Below are 21,473 nucleotides of genomic sequence, written 5' to 3'. Positions count from 1 at the left end.
TACTCCTCCTAGGCACCTGATCTCCACTGGTGTGTCCAAGGGTCCGTGTTTGTCCAACTATATCTATTTTTTATTGCTTATGGGAGTTATCTTTCATTTCTTGATGCCGAGCGTCTGACGAAGAAGCAATGGCTACCTATTTTTCATTAGCTTGATACGGGCAAGGCACGAACCAAAGACCCTCTGTTCACGAAGCGAACGCTTTAGATAATAGCTATAAATATGTTTGAATAGAAGTGACAATCTTAACATACATAACTATTATTTTATTAAAAGTTTATCGTCAGATCTCAATACATGTATATGCATATCAAAATAGTTTTGTCTACAATTTCATTCATTATCGAGTTTTCGCTGTAATTGTTTATTGTATCCTCGTGATGATTGATTTCATTCCCATTATCATACTTCTCACGAATTCTTCTTTAGCCTCTATACATGTACAAGGGTTTCCTTTTTACTAAAGATTGAATATAAACGCAGTCTTAAAAATCAAAGCACAGCACAAAAATGTCTACTTCGATAAAGGTTGAGGAATTCCAACCAGCCGCAAAAATGACGGAAACAAAAAAATTGTATATATCAAATACCAATAATGTACCTGACTTCTTTTTATCAAGTGGGTGCCGAATATCCTCATATGTATAACTCTTACCATTAACTCTTATGACATTAAAAAAATACTTCCTTGAGAACTTGATTTCCTGTCTGTGCTTAAACATGAAAATAATGTGGAAATCCCAAACTGCCTTTTAGAATTCTTGAATTGCTTGAGACGGCCGTGTTTTGATTTTCTTCATTTAGTTCGTTTATACGGTGTAACGATGCTGTTCAATGGCAGACTGGGACACATTCTTGTACACCAAATATCCTCCTCATTCTCTTCTTCCTGCAGAGGGGTGGTCTGTAGGTCCTCAATGGCCTCTGGAAGACTTCTATAAGTCCTACCCAGGAAGGTCAGGTGACAGTTTAGGGTGGGACTTCTGGAAGATTCTAGTGGATTACCCTGGGGGGAAAGACAACCTCCCGATATTAACAAAATACCGATACATCAATGTATATTTCGTTTATGTGCAAAACCTGTAACCGGTCTCTACTGAAAATAGACGTCGTTTACTCTCATTTGAAGGTAGTGGCTCACTTCGTAAAGTTGTCATGAGTGAGTACAAAACACCTGTTTGAACGATGGGTCATCAAGGCAACTTTGAAAACAACTATTAGGTCTTTATCAAATTCACTTACCTCAATTGCAAAATGATGACATTCATTGTCATGCTTCACAGAAACCACGAAGTCGCCGTTATCCGATCCACTCTGACTCATCCTATTGGGAGACATTAATTAGTTACTTTAGTTAATCTAATTAAGATTATTTGGCAATGTATGTGAATGGTTTTAAACATAATTTAGCAGTGAAATAATTACAAAATGTCAGTAGCATCTCTCTCCCTCTCAGAATAATGAATTTTTGTCATTTGGGTCCTTATTTCGAGGTGTATCTATTAGACATGACAGGTACTTTGATTATACGAATATGGTTCAATATCACAACAATGTCAAAATAACGTTTGTTTTGGCATTCCAAAATGTAGTTTTGATTCACATATTTCATTCATAGGAAAACATTTCTCCAAAATCTAGTGTATCGATATTTTTCTAATATTCTTAAATAAAGCAGGAAAATTGCTGAATACAACTGAATTTCAATAATCTATAGATAAGGCCTTTCAAGGGTGGTAAGTGTTTCCCTGCAGTCAGGTATTTCTTAAGATCTGCATGAAGACAATGTATTTGTTCTTTATACAATACACACAACTGTCACTCTTCAGCTTTGTTTCATCCCGTGGGGATCCGGGTTAGAATAGGTCCTCACTACGCCTTGCTTGTCGTAAGAGGCAACTAAGTGGGACCGCAAAAAACAGAGGCCCACGAGGACAGATCGTTAGGGCGTAAAAATTTGACATCTTCAGTCAACATTAAACTGTGTTTGGTCAACGTTGCACCACCACCAATTCACTTAAAACCAACGTTACACAACATTGCGTAGTTGGATCAGAGGTGTACTAGAGGAATCATGAAATCGTTACATATCTGTTGCTCGTTGGAAGCAGTTTGAAAGCGGTGAATGAAAGGTGAATACAACAAACTGTGATCCCATAACTCCTATAAGAAATACAAAATAGAGAGTTGGGCAAACACAGACCCCTGAATATACCAGAGGTGGGATCAGGTGTCTAAAAGGAGTAAGCATCCCCTCTTGAACAATCAGACCCTCCTTGAGCCCTATATCCCGATCCGACAAACGGAGCAATTCGTAGTAAAATCAGAGTGACAAGAACGGCCTAACAATTGGTCAGAAACACGTCAGACAGCCTCTGACCTACAGACAGGTTGTATTGGCAAACTAGATCGTTATAACGACCAAATAAATTGCGAAATGTTGACTTCAATCGAGACTGTTGAAACCCCTGTAACATGAACTTGTTTGTCAGTAGCCTGCATCGATTTAAAAATTGATCATTCGCAGAACAAGCTCTTGCGTATCGAATCAGTTGAGAGATATAAACACCATATGCAGGTGATAATGGAATGTTGCTACATAAATATGAGAAGTTGACGATGGAGAAGCTGAATGTATTCATTGAATGATAAAATGGTTGCAAAACATACGTTTGGTGAGTTTTTGGATTATTTTTTCATGGATTCTCAAGTTGAAAAATATTCACAAATTGACCTCCTACACCCTCTCCGATGTCAACACTATTTACCTGACGAGGTATGTACCGTCCTTTTGCTTCATAAGTAGACCTTCAGCCTCAGTTCTTGTCATCTCACCAGCAAACCAGCTGGGGTGAAAGTACAAAATGAATTAAAGCATTATAAAGTCCAAACTATCACAAGAGAACGCTCACTAGTTTACAGCGATTATCATAAGAGATATCACTTAGAGATAACTGTGGAAAAGTTATGTAAGCCCAGGGAATGTACATCAAACAAACGGTTCGTGGGTCACATCGCTTCCCTCACAAGTTGCAGTTTCCCATGTAAACCTTTATAATCTTATTCCTGTACAGACTTTGTCTTGGAGGTATGATTTGATGCGACTTGAATAAGAAACTACATAAAATGAGGATGATTGCATAACAATTTGATCAATTTTACCTTTGTGGTTCCTGAGAAGAAGAGCTTCGATGAATTTTCCAAATGTATTCGAACGTACAACTTTAGATCTATCCCAATTTTTGGTCATGCCATAACCCTAGCTGCAATAATGTAACCCTCTCTGATATTTTTTTTTTTTATTATTTATTTTTAGGGAGAGGGCTAAAACTCCTTAGGATCTCCGTAATGGTGCAAATGCGGGAGTGATTCACTCCTGCAACATTTGCGCTCATTCTAAACATTTCCTGACTTTCTTTACGTAAATAAAATGATATTCTATGTTTCTTAGTCAATATATAAATTTACAACCTGCAACTTAAGATTTGTGAGGCTCTATTCTACCGTTTTCAACAATTTCGATAAATTCCAATTTCTCGATACATATTTGTGCGCCATGTTTGATATACTGAAGTATAAACTTCCGATTGTCAAGTCATTTGCATATGCCATATAAGGTAGTATTTACATCAATGGACAAGTATGGAGGCGAAAGCTATTTCGTCGGTATTGAAAAGGTTTGAATTTAATATCAAGTTAAAAACCGAACAGCAGAGTGTAAATTCTTTCTGCAACAATATGATTTTCCTTTCTTTGTCGAAGTGGCTCGAGCAACTACATTTTCGCGCTGATTGTCAATGTTTAGGGTTTTCATTAGATCCACCTACGAGATCCCGCGATAACAAGCATGGTGGAGCAGACGAAGAATTTTGCATGCTGTACATTGTATTTAATGAAAAACACCTTTATTAGACATGTCCGAGCACAAAGTTGGTACTCCTTTTGGTGTAAACAACATTTGGGACTAATACACAGAGTTTATTATCGGTTATTCATAAAATTATTTTGCATCATTACGGAGATCCTATGGAATTGTAGCCCTATCCCGAAAACGTCAGAATTTAAAAAAAATTGGATAGGGCTACATTATTGCAGCTAGCCATAACCCAAGCGGTCATGTTTTGAACAAACTTAATCTACACTTTACGAGGATGCTTGTGTACTAATTTGATGAAATTGTATTCATCTGGTTCTAAAGAAGCATTTTGATGATATACCTAGTATTAAACAAAACTAAGGGCTCAAGGTTTGAACAACGTTGAATCTTGATTATTTCTCTTTTTAGTCAGCATATTCTTTTTTCAATACTCTTAGAATTATTTCGCCTAGAAAGGAACATCTGTTTTTATTTGAACAAACTTTAATTCTCTTAGCCAGATAATGTTTTGCTATGTTAAATTGAAATTGGCTCAATGGTTCTTGGGAAGATATGAAAAGTTTACACCAAACCGGCATGCAGACAGTGGACAAACATTGATCTGAGAAGCGCATTAGAGTCTTTAACTCTGGTGAACTAAATTCAATCAATATTTCGTGTTGTCTTCATTTTCCACTCATTCAAATTTGCAAATTATTATCGTCATGATGGTATAAAAGTGGTATTTCTGTCAATTAATTGCAGATTTGTACTAGTAAGACTGTCTAAAAACAAAATACCAAAAGCACAATAAATGCACAAAACAAGAGGCCCATGGACCACATCGCTCACCTTAGCCACCTTGGACCTGCCGTTGTTCACAGGTAATCATCAAAGTATAATAAGGTCTTGTCATAGTGACACAGGTAACCACCAAAGTATAATAAGGTCTTGTCATAGTGACACAGGTAACCACCAAAGTATAATAAGGTCTTGTCATAGTGACACAAGTAACCACCAAAGTATAATAAGGTCTTGTCATAGTGAATCTATGTAAGAATTATGAAAGCCCTATCATAATTAGTTCAGAATATATTGAATAGGTCATGGGGTTTTTAAGTAAGTCAAACCCTAATGTCAAACATCAAACACTATTAAGTCACAATGTCTTGCCATAACGAACCTACATACAAAATATGAAAGCCCCACCTAAAACTTTACTTTATAGGTTATGTTTTCTTAAACGTCGATCTAACTCCCAGTTCAAAGTTACAAGGTGATATCAAATACAAGGTCTTGCCATAAGAAATTTATATACAAGATATCAAAGATCTACCTTAAATAGTTCAGGACATATTAAATAGGTCAGAGTTTTATTAAAAGTACATTAAACGTCGAGGTCAAGATCACACACCGTTGGAACTTACTGTAAGGAATGTATATACAAAATATGATAGCCCTAACGGTAGCTTAAATAGTTCAAGCGATATTTTAAAAGATTTTCCCTTTATAATATACATGTATATATCAGCATACAAAACTTTGATCCCTATTGTAGCCCCATCCTACCCCTGGGAACCATGATTTGAACAAAATGGAATCTACTCTATGTCAGGAAGCTTTCATTTAAATTTCCACTTTTTTGACCCAGTGGTTTTTGAGGAGAAGATTGTTAAAACTGTCCCTATATATTCGCATCTAAAACTTTGATCCCCTATTGTGACCCTACTCTACCCTTGAGGGTCATGCTTTTAGCCAACTTGAATCTGCACTCTGTCAGGAAGAGTTCATGTAAATTTCAACGTTCCTGCCCAGTGGATCTGGCCATTCATTTAAACACACTTGAATGCCCTTCACCCAAGGGTGCTGTGTGTCAAGGTTGGCTGAAATTGGACCAGCGGTTCAGGAGAAGAAGTCGATAAATGTAAACAGTTTACAGACAGACAGACGCCGGAAATAAGTGATAAGAAAAGTTCACTTGAGATTTCAGCTCACGCGAGCTAAAAAGGGATTGGTTGATACTATTTTTAATTTATTTTTAGTCCTTTTCCACTTGGAAAGACATGGAAATCGTTGACCATTTCCGATATTCAAATTAAATATTTTTCAAGCTTATTCTCCAAAATGAACGTGAAACACTAACCTATCTCTGTGTGTCTCTTTCTTCAATGATTTCGTCACGATCATGTGCAGCTTATGCAAAAATAATCATAAGTCAGTGATTAACATTCAATGTCTATACAAGTCTTTTTTTTTAACAAATGGTTTACTTATATATACATAATGTATACAAACATACGCACGCACAAAATACAAACATATCAAGGGGCAGCGAATATTGGCACAGTAGATAAATCTACAGTGTGTTAACGAGGAAGTAAGGGGCCTCCGTGGCCGAGTGGTCAGAACATTGCACCTCTGGTTGGCGAGGGTTCGAATCCCGCTCGCGCCTGAAAGTGAGAAAGTTTCCCAGTTTACCTACGGAAGGTCGGTGGTCTTTTCCCAGTTACAAATAATTGTATCTGGGTTCTCTCTTCCACCAACGAAAACTGGGCGCCACTATATAACTGAAAAATTGTTGAACGTGGCGAAAAAACATCAAAACAAAACCGAGGAAGTAATTAGGCAAAGACAAAAAGACGAGGACATATCTGGATCAATAAGCTGATTTAAAAACACGAAAGAGTGACGCTCCAACGCAAAGGCTAGATTCGGTATTCTGGTCCTACGCAGAAACGCATATCTGATATATATACCAAAATAAAAGCATGCATTTAAACTATTTGATATGGTACTGACTAAAACCTAGTCTCGGTCCCGGTTTTCGGTCTCGGTCCCGGTCTTCGGTCTCGGTCCCGTGACTAAAACCCTGTCTTCGGTCCCGGTCCCAGATACTTTTATTCAATAAGAACAGAATATATCAGGATATTTGAGCCCCATTTCTCAATAACTTAGGTATGACATCTCATGCCTACATTCTGATAGTAAATTGATCATATTATTTTCTTTTCTTTTTTTTCTTCTTTTTTTTGTAAAATAATATGTGAAAACTCCGGGACCGGTGGGACCGAGAAATAAAAACAGTGCTAAAAGCCGGTCCCGGTCTCGACATTTTTCCTCAATAGCCGCTTTAATCAACCTTTTCATAAAAAAAAAATATAAGGACGTGATACTCAATGGCATCCCTTTGTATACATATATTTCTGATTTATTGTGTGTATAGGTTTTTTATTCCAATATTCTTTATACATGTATTTATGTCAGAATCGAACTCAACTACATGTACATGTACGTGACATTTTGTCCCAAATGATCGCGTTACACTACCTTTTCATTAGAAGATAAGGATGTAGAAGGAAAATAATATATATGTACTTATCCTGGTGTATTTGTTTGTAATTTACAGTTAGTTTATTTGTTCATTTATTTTTTTCTTCTATTCCTGTCAAAATCAGTTTTCAAAGCTTCATGTTTGGTATTCCGAACCCGATCTCTTTATATGGGTATAGTTGTATATATATAACCAATAAATAATAACTATAAAATATTTTTTTCTTTCTTATTTCATACTTAGTTTTCTTCTTTTTTTTTCAGTTGTGGTTCTTTTAGATACAATGCTTTTAAAAAGGTCCACCTAATATATTTATAGTATCTATAAAAGTGTGTCATACATAGAGCACATGCTTACCAAAAATGTCAGATTCTGTATACTTATACAGAAGATACCCTCTGACTTTAGATGATCTTCAAATACTCTATGGTATGTTTTACTGTAATATTATGTGGTAACTATATTCATTGTGAATAGTTATATACGTATATGTGCAAACATATATGTATTAATTATGCTGCACAAAAACTGTTGGTTTCCTATTTTCAAAATATCTTATATTTCAAAGTGCATGACATAAACTGATAAATTTACAAACAATGAAATCTACATTTATAAATATGCAAGACATACATGTAAATTTATTTAAGAAATAAATTTCAGTTTTGAAAATACAAATAGGCCTACTGTTAGCGCTTCATGAAAAGTATGCCTGCGTGAAGCATTCTATACCCTCGTGTATTTTTACTAACCATTCAAGAGTTATGGCTAAAGCTAAAAAATTTCAAAAGTAGGTCAAATTTGAAAAGTGAAGACTTGCATGTAAAGAAAGGTCTTGTCACAAGGAGTACACATGAAAACCCTATCAACATGCATTCAAAAGTTATGCCGAAGGTTCAAGTTTTTGCTGACAAACTATATAAATGCGCCCCGAATATCCGATTACGGCGGTATAACATTTGCTTTTCAAAAGCATCATTCTTGTATTCAGAATCTTTCTGGAAAGGGGCGGGGGAGGGATTGTTGACTAGAGCCCACATTAATTTTGTTTCGCTATCAACAACAATTATTCATCATATTTCAATAATCATAATAAAATTTAAGAACAATATTTGTTTTGGTTTTTTTTTTTTTTCATTTCACTTATGAACATAATTTTTTAAAGTACTTCATACATCGTACATTCTGGACTCATATCTTGCACGTATTATTCTAATATTTACATAGAGGCTTTTCTTCCCTGATTAAAACAACTAATATAACATCATAATTTAACAAATTAATGCGATTCTCACGATACACTCGTAAATGAGAGAGAGAGAGAGAGAGAGAGAGAGAGAGAGAGAGAGAGAGAGAGAGAGAGAGAGAGAGAGAGAGAATACATGTACATATACAGAGACCCGGTTCGGAATACACCAACATTGAATTTGAAAATTTTATCAATCGTGTGGTCAGGTGTTTGACCTAAATGAAATATAAAAAAGACTTTGTAAATACTACATCCAACAGTAAATTACAAACAAATACACCAGGATAAGTACATATATATCATTTCTCTTCTACACCCTTATCTTTTTATGAAAATGTATGGTAACGCGTTCATTTGGGAGAGAAAAATCACGTAGTTGAGTTCGATTTTGACATTAAAAAGGAAAATTGGAATAAAGCACAAACATACAATAAATCAGAAACATACATGTGCATACAAAGGAATGTCATTGAATATAACACTCTTATCTTTTTCTCATAAAAAGGTAGATTAAAGCGGCTATTTAGAAAAATAAAAAACATCGAGACCGGGACCGGCTTTTAGCACTGTTTTTACTTCTCGGTCCCACCGGTCCCGGAGTTTTCACATATTATTTTACGAAAGACGACAATAATATTATCAATCAACTATCAGAATGCAGGCATGATATGTCACTTCTAAATTAACGAGAAATTGGGGCTAAAATATTCTGATGTATTCTGTTTTTATCGAATAAAAAAATCTGGGACCGGGACCGAAGACCGGGTTTTAGTCACGGGACCGAGACCGAAGACCGGGACCGAGACCGGGTTTTAGTCAGTACCATTTGAGATGGACCGTTCTTTAGAACAATTAGACAAAAGATGATAATCGGATATGTTTTGTTTCCTGCGGTAATAGTTGATGTTGTCTCACCTGAATTGACCATAGGACACAATAGACTGTTCACTTTTTCACGAGATTACACAGACAAGAAAAAATATACTACTCATATTACCTACGTCGCATATTGATATACTGCAATGGAAATGTACCAATTTTCGTAGATTTTCATGATCGTTTTCCGGACGTCTGCCGTGTTCTAACTGTTATTCACCTAACAAGGTATGATTCGCGTCAAAGTACGTTTTCAAAGTTTGATGATCCCCATAAACAGGTTTTTGTAATTCAAAATAAGTAGTAGTTTTTTTTAAAAAAATTCTGTATGTATATTTTACAATTGATAACTTTTCAGGTGAATACGCTGTTATATTTTAAAAATAAATTTAATTTTTTGTAAATAATGGAGCATGACCTCACGCCGGTGTAGAGGCAAATTTGGACTCGCATAGAATAATGACCGGGGTCATTTTTCGACATCGAAAAATGACCCCCTAGCCGTAGAAAATTTGGATATCTTTCATGAAATTTCAGTTCACACCTTCAGGTATATAAATCTATATATCTCACTTTCATTTCTGTCGGTTCCAGCCATTAAAATAGACGTACGAGTCTATATTCATCAGAATCTATATACAATGTACGCATTTTTCACAACTTCAGTGCATTCATGAGGAAATGGCTTTCATTACAATCAAAGACAAAAACAAAGGAAATGTAAATATTACACAAATAATGATTTGGTGGGGATGGGGGGTACTACGATGTTTAGCAACCTGAGAAATACAATATGCATCAACCCCATAATTGGACGAGGTGAGTACTGTACTTGGAGTGTAGTTAAAGCATTGTATTGACCGAGCAAATTCAATAATTGATTATTGAATGATTGAATAAATTAAACAACTAGAGCTTACGAAACGATTTATGTTTGGCCATCATGATTGTAAAAATCAGAGGCAAAATATGTGAAAGCGTATATATATATATAAGAACAGCCTTTCTGGATCCCTGTAAAACTGTAAAAGTTTCAAAGATTCAAAGAAAGATTCAATTTTCTTTATTTCAAAAAGAGATCATGTTCAATACGCGTTCAGGTCTATAAAAAGTGTTCACTAGTAGAATAGATGGTAAAAAAAAAAAACACCCTGTGGTATATGTGAGACCTGGTACACCTGTTTTAGTTGACAATATAGACATATCGGGAAATTATTTCTGAATATTGACAATTTTCATCCTAAGTTTATTTTTAAAAATTTCTTTTCTTACATGATCCACAAAGCAGCATTTTCCAGATTCGCCGTTTGTCTTCACCGGCCCAAAGAACCTCACAATCTTCAGAAAGTTTGACAAGCTGACCTCCCTATCATCTAAAACATCGTCAGCGTTAGTGTATACATCTTACATTTCCTGGTTATTTCTTCGTCATTATTTTCTAGTATGCAGAGAATGTAGTTTCCCATTTAACAAAACGTGTCTCTTCACCTAATGTGTAAAATTGTATGATTGCTATATAACAACTCAGCAAAGCAAAACTGTTCTTCCTTCAATTAGTCACCATTATAAACGAAGTAATATTTTCCGTATCTCACTCAAAATAAAGATTGCTTATTAGTAGTAAACATGTACGTGTCACACCTATTAGAAATGAACATTCAAAGAACCCGGCAGTTTGGGATGGGTTTCCACTGCTTATTAAAAAAAAAAAAAAAAAAAAAAAAAAAAAAAAAAAAAAACCTCGAGTGCTCATTGTAGATAATCGCAGCACTTTGTCACGGAAGAAATACAACTGATCGTCGGGAAAAAACTAAATGATCAACGGTACATTAAATTTAAAGAATTATCTACTACTTTTACCTTGACTACGATAAATTACCTGTCCCGCCTATACCCCCAGGAGTGTCTTCAGTAAGTATTTCCTTAACTACAATACATTACCTGCCCCGTCTACCCCCAGGAGGGTCTTCAGTAAGTATTTAGTCTGCCTGCTGTTTAGCCCCTCTTCCAAGGGAAATTTTTCTTTCAGTTTCTCGTAGAACTTTATCCAAAACTAAAATATCAAAACAAGAATTTATTTTCTTATTTCCTCATCTACAATGTTCCTTGCTTTTGAAGTCTGCCGATAGATATTTTTAAAATGATTCTTTTTTTCTTTTTTTTTAAACGCGCGCTGATGCGGTAAGAAATGTCTGCAAACCGTTTCTTGTTGTAGCATGATAGATGTCCAATGGGAATCGTGTAATGCTTGCATCAACATCATTTAAACCTATGACGCTCGATGCTGTAGCAGTGAGGGTTCTTTAACGTGCCAACGCCTGACTCAACAAGGAATATCCGTTTCTATAAGATTTCATCTGAAAGACCCGCGACTTTCGCTTCTACAGTTTGATTAACCGCCGCGGTTCGACACGAGCGGGGTTCGAACCCTCCCGCGATCACGAAGAGAACACGCTATCCACTGAGCCAACGCGACCACGTGACTGGTGTTTAAGCAGTATGATATCATACTGATATTGTTGGCCTACAACATCATCAACATTTTGAAGATATACATCAAAACACACCCGAATCTAAATATCTTTAAATGGCTGTTTGTTTTTATGAACAATAGTTATTTCTTATTTCCTGAATCTAACGAACGATGAACAAAATACTTTGGAATGGCAGTTCGTTTTTCTGTTATTTCCACTGGCTTCCACCTCGTTCCAGAAATCTATAGTTTCTTGCGATGGACATGTCTCTCTGAACATCTTGCATGTTGAACCTATAGGAAGATAATCTCTAAAGTTTTATTTTTGCAGATCTAAATATTTTTCATCGTCAGTAAAGATAAAAAAATCCCCATGACCTTAATTCTAGTCAGGGTATATTTTTATATGTTGTAGGATCTATGCAATAAATTATGTATTCCCGAATCACTCTTTCTTTTTATGGTACTCACATTCCGACGTGAACAAATCGGAAATCTGGCTAGATGAGTTACTACTAGATGATCGGAGAATGAAAGACCTCATTACACTATCAGGATCATGGGGGAGTTGGTCCAGCACTGGGTGATCTCGTTTGCTGTCCCAGGATTCGGCGTATCCAGAACTCTCGGAACCCAAATAGTAATTAGAGGGGTGTTCCTTTAATTGAACTCCCTCCCCTTCCTCATCATGTTCTACCGGTTCACTTCCGGAAACTCTAGATGAACCACGGAACACGTTTTTGTTCAATCCATGTTTTCTTGTATACAATGTCTTCGTGTCCATTGTGTGTCTCGTGTATGTGAGAGTTGAAGAGACAGTGTCTACCGCTCCTTCATATGTCGATTGGTGTGTGGAATCGCGCTCCACTTTCAAGTAGCCATGTTCCTCTTCCATGTTCGATTCACTACAGAACTACAGTGTTATATCATTCTTTGATCCAATCACTTGTTGCAAATTTATTATTATCTATAACTGCTGTAAGGTAAATGAATCACTCAATCAGGCTATAGTTATCTCCATCGTTTATATTTAAAAAAATATTGGTGGATCCAGAAAAATATTAATTTTTAAAGGGGTGGTTGCGACCTTAGCTGCTGAAATTTGGCTATCTGAAAAATATTGGGACAGACCAGCGAGGGCCTTTTCCCACCTCTCTAGGTCCGCCAACGGAGAGAGAGAGAGAGAGAGAGAGAGAGAGAGAGAGAGAGAGAGAGAGAGAGAGAGAGAGAGAGAGAGATGCATTATGACAGAACAGCATCATATACATATCAAACATTAAAATTCAAATTTATCATAATTAACTCGAATGCATGAAATAAGATTTGAATATATTTATATCAGAATGTTCCCTTTAACACGGAAACTAAATGTACTCTTGATTGAAATTGAAATTTTATAATGACCAGACTGTGTTGCTTTAAAGAAGATGGTGTACATTGTCCTACTTACCAGTCGAGTTTATCTGTATCCCGAGTTTAATTCAGTCCACGTATCTTTACAAAGCTTTCTCCGCTAATGTGGTACTTACCTATCGACTCCTTCAGGCATTTTACAAACATGTCCTGGTCTTTTTGATATTGCCTAATTACTTCCTCTTTAAAACACTAGATTTTTCTCACGCGCTAATATATCCTCTATCCCCTGAAATTGATGGACGAATAGGACGTGCCCTAATGTACTCCATAGATATCATATTGAATAGCAAATCAAAAACAATGAACGTGTAATCTAAATTACATTAGTAGAATCAGTGTAGATTTAAGTTTAGCGTTAGCTTTATGGATTCCTTTAACATCCCTTTTTAGCCCTCTTACCTGTAATTAAAACGCTTTCGTGCGTCCCGAGGGAGGGACAGGCTGTTCTGAATTTTTCAATATACTATTCTTATCGTTGGTCATTTTAGTGCAAAAAAAGGATTTTGACCTTGAATTTACACTTTCGGTTATAGAATATTGTTGGAATCTAGAGTTTTATGCAGAGAGAGAGAGAGAAGGGGTATTTACATAGAAATAAATTTAATTAAAAAAAAGAGACAAATTAACACCATCTTCACAAGTCCTCGCACTTAATGTGAGGTAGCAAATCAATAACAAATGACTAGCAAAAAGCAGGGAGGGGGGGGGGGGGAGAGAGACAGGGTGCCTTCATATTGAAATCGTCAGGGTTCAATAATATGTAGACAACCTATTTCCCCCTGGCCTTTGTAAGTTAGATTTAGTGCTACATTGTTTCTTTTTCCAGAAAATTTGACAATCGAATATGGTCGTTTTTAGTAGTTTTTAATCCTTATTTATTTGATATCGTATCTAGAATCAGATCTGACACTTTGGATGTTGAGTATTGTTGGTCTCTCTCTCTCTCTCTCTCTCTCTCTCTCTCTCTCTCTCTCTCTCTCTCAATGTCTTGCCTTTTTATCTTTACAAATAATGGCAACGATAGTCATTTCCTCTTAAATTGAACAAGGTGCATATGAAGCTTGATAAAGTATTATTATTCTAGGTCGGATGCATTTTAAATCAATTCAATCATTAAGTACTAGTAATGCCAACGATCCTATGAAACTTGGACACATTTTGAGTGTTCCTACACGATGTTTAAGCATCTTTTTAGTCCCCTACCGACGAAGTCGAAGGGGACTTTAGGTTTGCGCTTCGTCCGTCTGTCTGTCTGTCCATCAGTCCTGCAAATTAGTTTTCCGGACTTTTTTTGACATGCTTGTAGATATTCGTTTGATATTTGGTACATTGCTTTGCCATAACAAGTTACAGAGCAAGTTTGAATTTCGTCTCGGTCCGTTGATTTTTCATTAAGTTATGGCCCTTGGACTTAGAAAATAGCTTCTTTTTTTACGTGTTTGCAGATATTCATTTGATATTTGGTACATTGCTTTGCCATAACAAGTTACAGATTAAGTTTGAGTTTCGTCTTGGTCCGTTGATTTTTCACTAAGTTATGGCCCTTGGACTTAGAAATATAGGATGAATTATTTGTTTTTCAGACTTTATTTTATATGTGCTTACAGATATTCCTTTGATATTAAATCTATTTGGTACATTGCTTTGCCATAACAAATTACAGATCAAGTTCGAGTGTCGTCTCGGTCCGTTGATTTTTCACTAAGTTATGGCACTTGGACTTGAAAAAATAACATGAATTATCAGTTTTCTGGACTTTTTTAATGTGCTTGCAGATATTCATTTGATATTCAGTACATCATGATGATTGCTTTGCCATAACAAGTTACAGATCGATTTTGAAGTTTTCCTTGTCTAGTCTTTGTACCTGAATAGTAGTTGATTTCTAACCATTCCTATCTTGGTTTCCCAATCTTTCATTTTACCATAACCTTGGTCTCATAATGAACTTTGAATATTGTTGCGATCCAATAATTTTTGCCTCCGGTAGGGGACTACGTATTGCTATGCAATACTCTCAGAATGCTTGTTAAATATCGAAGTAGGCAGACACCATGTATGACGTAAACTTAGTAACTTTGTAACGTAATTTTAATTCCTATTTGTTTACTTTCTCTTTCACTCTGGATTACTAGTAATTATTTTTGTACTTCTTTAGATACTCTGATAGGCTAAGTCATTTGGCTCAAAGAAATAAAGATTGACGGTTCAATGATGCTTACTTGTGTAATTACAGACATTGTGTAACGGCCAGACTTTACGGCATCAGTTGTCGAAAATGGCCCAATACTCGCGACAAAGTTTTCGTGGAGCAAATTTTTAAAGAGTTTAAAACTAAACCAACTGTACTTTAACGCACACACTAATTTGCCGTATTCAGTTTAATTTGGTCCAGATTAAATAGTCTATTTAAACCGATCTAGACAAACAACTTCACTTAACATGCAAAGTCATGTGTCGTCTCTGCACCAAATTAAACTGAATACGGCAAAACAAGTATAGCTATTTAAAAAAGCGTTCCGTTTTTATGAACAATTATATGTTAAAGAAGTATACTACACAACATAGTTCAAAAGTACATTTCTTCTATACACAAAATATAAAATTTTCATTATCTTCCAGTACATGTGCGTGAAAGAAGCGAGTCTTTCAGGCGAGGAAATTGTCACCTAAATATGAATAATGTTTTATTCACAAGGACATGATATTATATTTTTAAAAAATGTATGAAAGAGAACCTTAAAATTTAATTATATGACCGGGCTATAAATTTGGAAAGGGGTGTGATAATTATATACCAGTTTTAACAAGCATATATGGTAAAGTATAAATAGATATAAAAGAATTAAAATGTAAGTTCCCTTTAGTGTAGCCACAACAATTGCAACTTTTCCAACATTTGTAACGGCAAGTTCAGGAAAGGCGTCGTAAGATCGTTTCTCCATCTACCGGAAAGATTCTATAAGAGATTGCTTTTTGTTTTCTCGGGTTTTATAAAGATTGGGGGAAAAAAATTAAAATTAACTTGTACGTAAATTAGATCATCACTATATTATCTCCCTTGCAAACAACATCATTTCAACCAATATGAAAATATTTTTCACCAATCAATATATCAAGAAAAACTGCATAGTCCGGAGACAGATAGAAACAACTGTATATACAGTCTTCCACGGAAAATGGTAACAAGCGTTCTAAACGTGCATCTAGAAATAGCCACGATAAAGGATACACCTTTCTTTGGATGGTCACCGCGAGATAGATGAAGCTGCAGAATTAGACATGCGTCTATTCTGGGGACTAGTAAAGCAAAGGCACCCAAGATCTAGTTTTATCCTGAAATCCGCGTGTCATCCGGTAAAATTCATTCGAACCCAAACGGGATCACAAACACCTTAGCATATTTCTACAAAAACATTTACATCCAGATCGAAAACAACGCATATAACAGCCTTCAAAGATCTCATTGGTTCTGCATATATACTCGCACTGAGGCAGAATGCAGTGGAGTGGAACATCTGGTTTTTAGGTCACATGATAACAATATTACCGCCACATCTCAAGCTTAGGAAAGCACCTGGCGCAGACAATATTACGAACGAATATATTCTTCACTGCGGCAACCTTAATTTATTAGTCAGTGCCTCTGTACAGGATCACGGTTGTCTCTTCAAAATCTCGGGGGGGGGGGGGGATCTTATCGCAAATGATATCGTCTTTGGCTCTGACTTAAACTTTTTCAAACATACAAAAGCAAGGTTTTCAAAGAGAGTTATAATGTCTAACTGTCTCATTTCATCTCCTTGAAACTAATGACGCCATAGGCAATCTGCTTGAAGAGAAAAGGACAAGCCTGACATTCTTGATAGGTGGGCAGAGCACTTCGAGTCGGTTCTAAACAAGTCAATCTATCGCCCACCTCAGACCCCCAACTGACACAACACCTGACACAACAGCTGACGACCCTCCCTCTGCTACAGAGACCGTAAAGGCTATAAAGCAAATGTCTGGGGGCGGACGCCATTCCAGCCGAGATCTATAAATCCGCAGGTCCTTTGACGATTCAAAAACTGACCAAACTTTTCCAGTCAATGTGGGCAAAGGAAACCTAAAGGATGCTTCAATAGTTCACCTCTACAAACGTAAAAGAAACATACAGTACTGCGACAACCACAGACGAATTTCACTCTTATCCATCGCTGAAAAGATGCTTGCAAACAGTTGAACAGACTTCTTCGCCACCTTGAAAATCAGTGCGGATTTCGCGCAGGTCGTGGAAGAGTGGGCATGAACTTTGCTGCTAAACAACTGCAAGAGAAATGCCAAGAACAGAACGTCAGCCTCTACACAACATTTGCAGACCTCGCGAAAGCATTTGGTACCGTCAACAGGACTGGTGTATGGTTAATCATTGAGAAATTTGACTGCCCACCAAGGTTCATCACGATGGTACGTCAATTCTATGGTGGCATACAGGTCCATGTTCGCGATGATGGCAATCAATCTTCTCCCTTTGAGGTCACAAACGGTGTCAAGCAAGGTTGAGTTTTAGCCTCAATGCTGTTCAGCATGATGTTTACTGCTATACTAGCAGATGCCTCCTCCGGTGACCCAGGCATTGGCATCAGGTACCGCACGGATGGAGGAGTCTCCAACCTGCAGTGCCTGAAAGCCAAAATCAAAGTTAACTTCAAAAGACTGAGAAACCTCGTTGCAGATGATTGCGACCTTAATGCCTCAACAGAGCTTGACTTGCAACAAAGCCTGAACAGGTTTTCAGATGTTTGTGACAACTTTGGTTTGACGCTAAACACTAAGAAAACTGAGGTCATCTTCCAACAAGCCTGAACATCTACATTAAGTCGGAGCGCCTCAACCCTGTGGAAAAGTTTACATACCTTGGAAGCACCTTATCCAAAAACGTCCACATTGATGACTCCGGCATAGCTAAAGCAAGCTCAGCCTTTGGCTGCCTGAACAAAACTGTATGGGACCGTCGAGGCATTACCACAGCGACAAAGTTCAGCGTGTATAGAGCAGTTGTACTGGCAACCTTACTCTATGCAAGTAAGACCTGGACGGTATACCAGAGACACACCAAGAAAATAAACCACACCAAGAAAATAAACCACTTCCACACAGTATACGTACGGAAAATTGTGGGCATCAGATGGCAGGACAAGATCCCAGATACTGAAGTTTTAAGCCGTGCTAACATGTACAGCATCGACACCATGTTGCGGTCAGGCCAACTCCGCTGGGCAGGTCATGTTCGAATAATGGATGACATCCCGAAACAGCTCTTGTACGGGGAACTAGAATATGGCTCACACCCAAGAGTTGGTCAGAAATAGCGGACAAAGACTCCCTTAAAGTATCCAACAAGTTCTTGCACATCGAACCTGACACATAGGAAGATCTAGCTCTTGCCCGAAGTGCCTGTCGCTCTAGCATGAAGATAAGAGCAAAGCTAGTCTCGATTAACGACAGCATTTCGCAAATTTTATGGTCGTTATAACGATATAGTTTGCCAATACATACTACCATTGGGTCAAATAATGTCTAACGTGTTTCATACCGATTTTAGATCGTTATTGGCACATTGATTTTGACTACGGATAACTCCTTTTACCTGATCAAAATATAGGACTCAAGACGGGTGTGACAGGTCGACAGGGGATGGTTACTCCTCCCAGGCACCTGATCCTACCTTTAGTGTGTCCAAAGGTCCGTGTTTGCCCAACTCTCTATTTTGTATTGCTTATAGGAGTTATGAAATTGATCACTGTTCGTAATTTTCACTTTTCATGAGGAGAATTGTATCTGCCTGACGAAAATCAGAAGAGAGCTATGCGAAAGGAGAGAAAATCATCGACGGCATGCAGCTTCATCCGCCCGACTTGTCCGGAATGTGGGAGGACGTTCCATGCAAGGAATGGACATGTCAGCCATCTTCGAACGCACAACACTAAACGCAGAAATTAGGAGAGATGATATTATAATCATCTTCAACATCGAAGGACGAACTACTAATGGTGATTGGTTGATTGATTGTAACTTGCTTAACATCTCGCTCGAGAATGTTTCACTCATATGGAGACGTCCTACTAATAGTGAATTTGAAATTCGAACCCAAGCGATATAACCTGTGGCTTCAATGCGATTCTATTTATCGACAAAATCTACCTATATGTGACATTTTGCAGCCTCCTTAATTTAGTGAAACACATTCCACGCACATGCGCGTTATATGATCATTGCCGGTGAAGGGCTGCAAAATTTAGGCCTTTGATCGGCGCTTACGGCCTTTGAGCAGGAAGGGATCTTTATCGTGATACACCTGATGTGACACGGGACCTCGTTTTGCGGTCTCATCCGAAGAACCGCCCCATTTAGTCGCCCTTACAAGCAAGGGTACTGAGGACCTATTCTAACCTGGATCCCCACGGGACTCTCTATGATAGAGAAAAACTCCATCCTTTTTTATGGTAACTCTCGTGGGGATCTGGGAGAATAGGTCCTAGGTAAGCGCCGAGCATAGGTTTAAATTATGCAGCCCTTCACCAGCAATGGTGAGGTTTATATATGAATGTAACAATCTCGGGCGGGATATTGATAATGAATATACAATCAATCATTCTATCATATCTAAGCTTGTAAGATACAGATATCCTATGAAAGAAGAGCATTTAAAGGAAGTTCTAAATCGACCACCACCACCTAGTCTCGCAAACATACCACCAGCAGCTGAGGAACTTCGCATCAATACAGGACCACCATCTAGAATAGAAATCACCAAGGCCATAATGACATTAAAAAATGGAAAGGCCGCCGGTCCAGACGGTATCCCTCCTGAGGCATTCAAAGCTATCCCAACAAAGTATGCAGAGATGTTACAACCACTCCTGCAAACGATATGTGTGTGCAGCAAAGTACAAATCCCGGGGCGGATCCAGAAATTACGCAACTTTTTTTTTTGAGGCAGGGGGTCTAGGGGCCGCCTTGAAGTCCTGGATTTTACAGATTCTATAAGACTTGAAATATGTGTCCTATGTAGTAATTTTTACTAATTTCTGTCATTTTTGATAAGGTGAAATTAATAAAATGACGCAAAATTTAAGAGTTTTTGAAAAAAATATAAGTTCTATTAATAAAAGTAATTCAGTAAATAAAGAGTTTGTCATTTGTTCCTCTGTGAGTGAAAGAAATTATTGCTTCTTTTATCGTTTACTTTTATCTAAACAAGATACCACGATTTACCTTAAATTTGAAAATTTTAAGGGGGCGCCAGCTGCGCCCCTCCCCCTTAAATCCGCCACTGAAATTTCTAGGTTTTTTTTTATTCAATGAAGAATAACTCTATTACTTTTCACTCAATCGATTATCTGTCAGCAACGTGGTGGCGAAATCACAGGTGTTTCGGTTCAGGACCCCCCCCCCCCCCCCCCCATCCCTTCCGAATAACCTACATGAGTTGATTTAATTATAATTTTTGGGTGAAAATATCTCTAAATCATGTCAACAATGTCTTGCATACCCCTGAAGTCCAAAATAAGCCCTTTATATACATGTATATTTAAAAAAAACAACACCTCATTGGTTGTTATTAACAGAACTGTTATATTAACCAGTGAAGGTATTTTATTAAAGGACTTATTTAGAGGGGGTTCAGACTTTAGGGTATGCAATACATTGTTGACATGTATGCATCGGAGAGATTTTCAACAACGAAAATTTAAATCAACTCATGGAGATCATTCGGAGGGGGGGGGGGGGGGTCCTGAAGCCAAGCACCTGTGTTAGAAATATGAGAGAAAATATACTCTCTCATGTGTAGCCATGAAATATAAGGTAATTCTACCCTCGGGTTTCCAAAAAAAAAAAAAAAAAAAAAAAAGGCGGTAAAACCCGAGGCTTACCGCTTTTTTTTTTTACAACCCTCGGGTAGAATTGCCTTATAGTTCATGGCTACCCATAAGAGAGTCTTATAATCTTTATGATATAGAGGGGGGGGGAAGGATGAATGAATGAGCCACACATATATAGCAATCTTATAAACCTAAGATACGAAAATATTAAATATCAATTAGTTTATATATGCGTACGAAAGTAAATTCATTTTGTGTCTTATGATAAAGGAAATGTATAATTAATAGTTGTGACAAGATTTCATTACACTGCATGTACTTTCTATATGGTATAAAAGTTTTGTTTTGCACGAGCGCGCGATCGACATCACCAGATACCAAGACCATTTTAAAATCCATATTCA

At 37.1% G+C, this 21,473-nt stretch overlaps 1 protein-coding gene across 1 annotated transcript; it reads right to left on the bottom strand.

Annotated features, from left to right (window-relative positions):
* Positions 1-250: 250 nt before the first annotated feature.
* Positions 251-13,807, bottom strand: LOC125675552 (uncharacterized). Its single transcript, XM_048913274.2, has 9 exons — positions 13,236-13,807; positions 12,257-12,761; positions 11,970-12,079; positions 11,254-11,365; positions 10,585-10,685; positions 6,000-6,049; positions 2,769-2,846; positions 1,243-1,324; positions 251-1,006 (listed from the first exon to the last, which is right to left on the bottom strand). Exons 2-9 carry the CDS (start codon positions 12,678-12,680, stop codon positions 797-799), a joined length of 1,167 nt encoding a protein of 388 aa, XP_048769231.2. The 5' UTR covers positions 12,681-12,761; positions 13,236-13,807; the 3' UTR covers positions 251-796.
* Between the last annotated feature and the right edge of the window lie 7,666 nt (positions 13,808-21,473).

This window comes from Ostrea edulis, chromosome 3 (genome assembly GCF_947568905.1).
Source record: "Ostrea edulis chromosome 3, xbOstEdul1.1, whole genome shotgun sequence".
Classification (NCBI taxonomy): Eukaryota; Metazoa; Mollusca; class Bivalvia; order Ostreida; family Ostreidae; genus Ostrea; species Ostrea edulis.
This window is presented reverse-complemented; position numbering and strand designations above follow the sequence as displayed.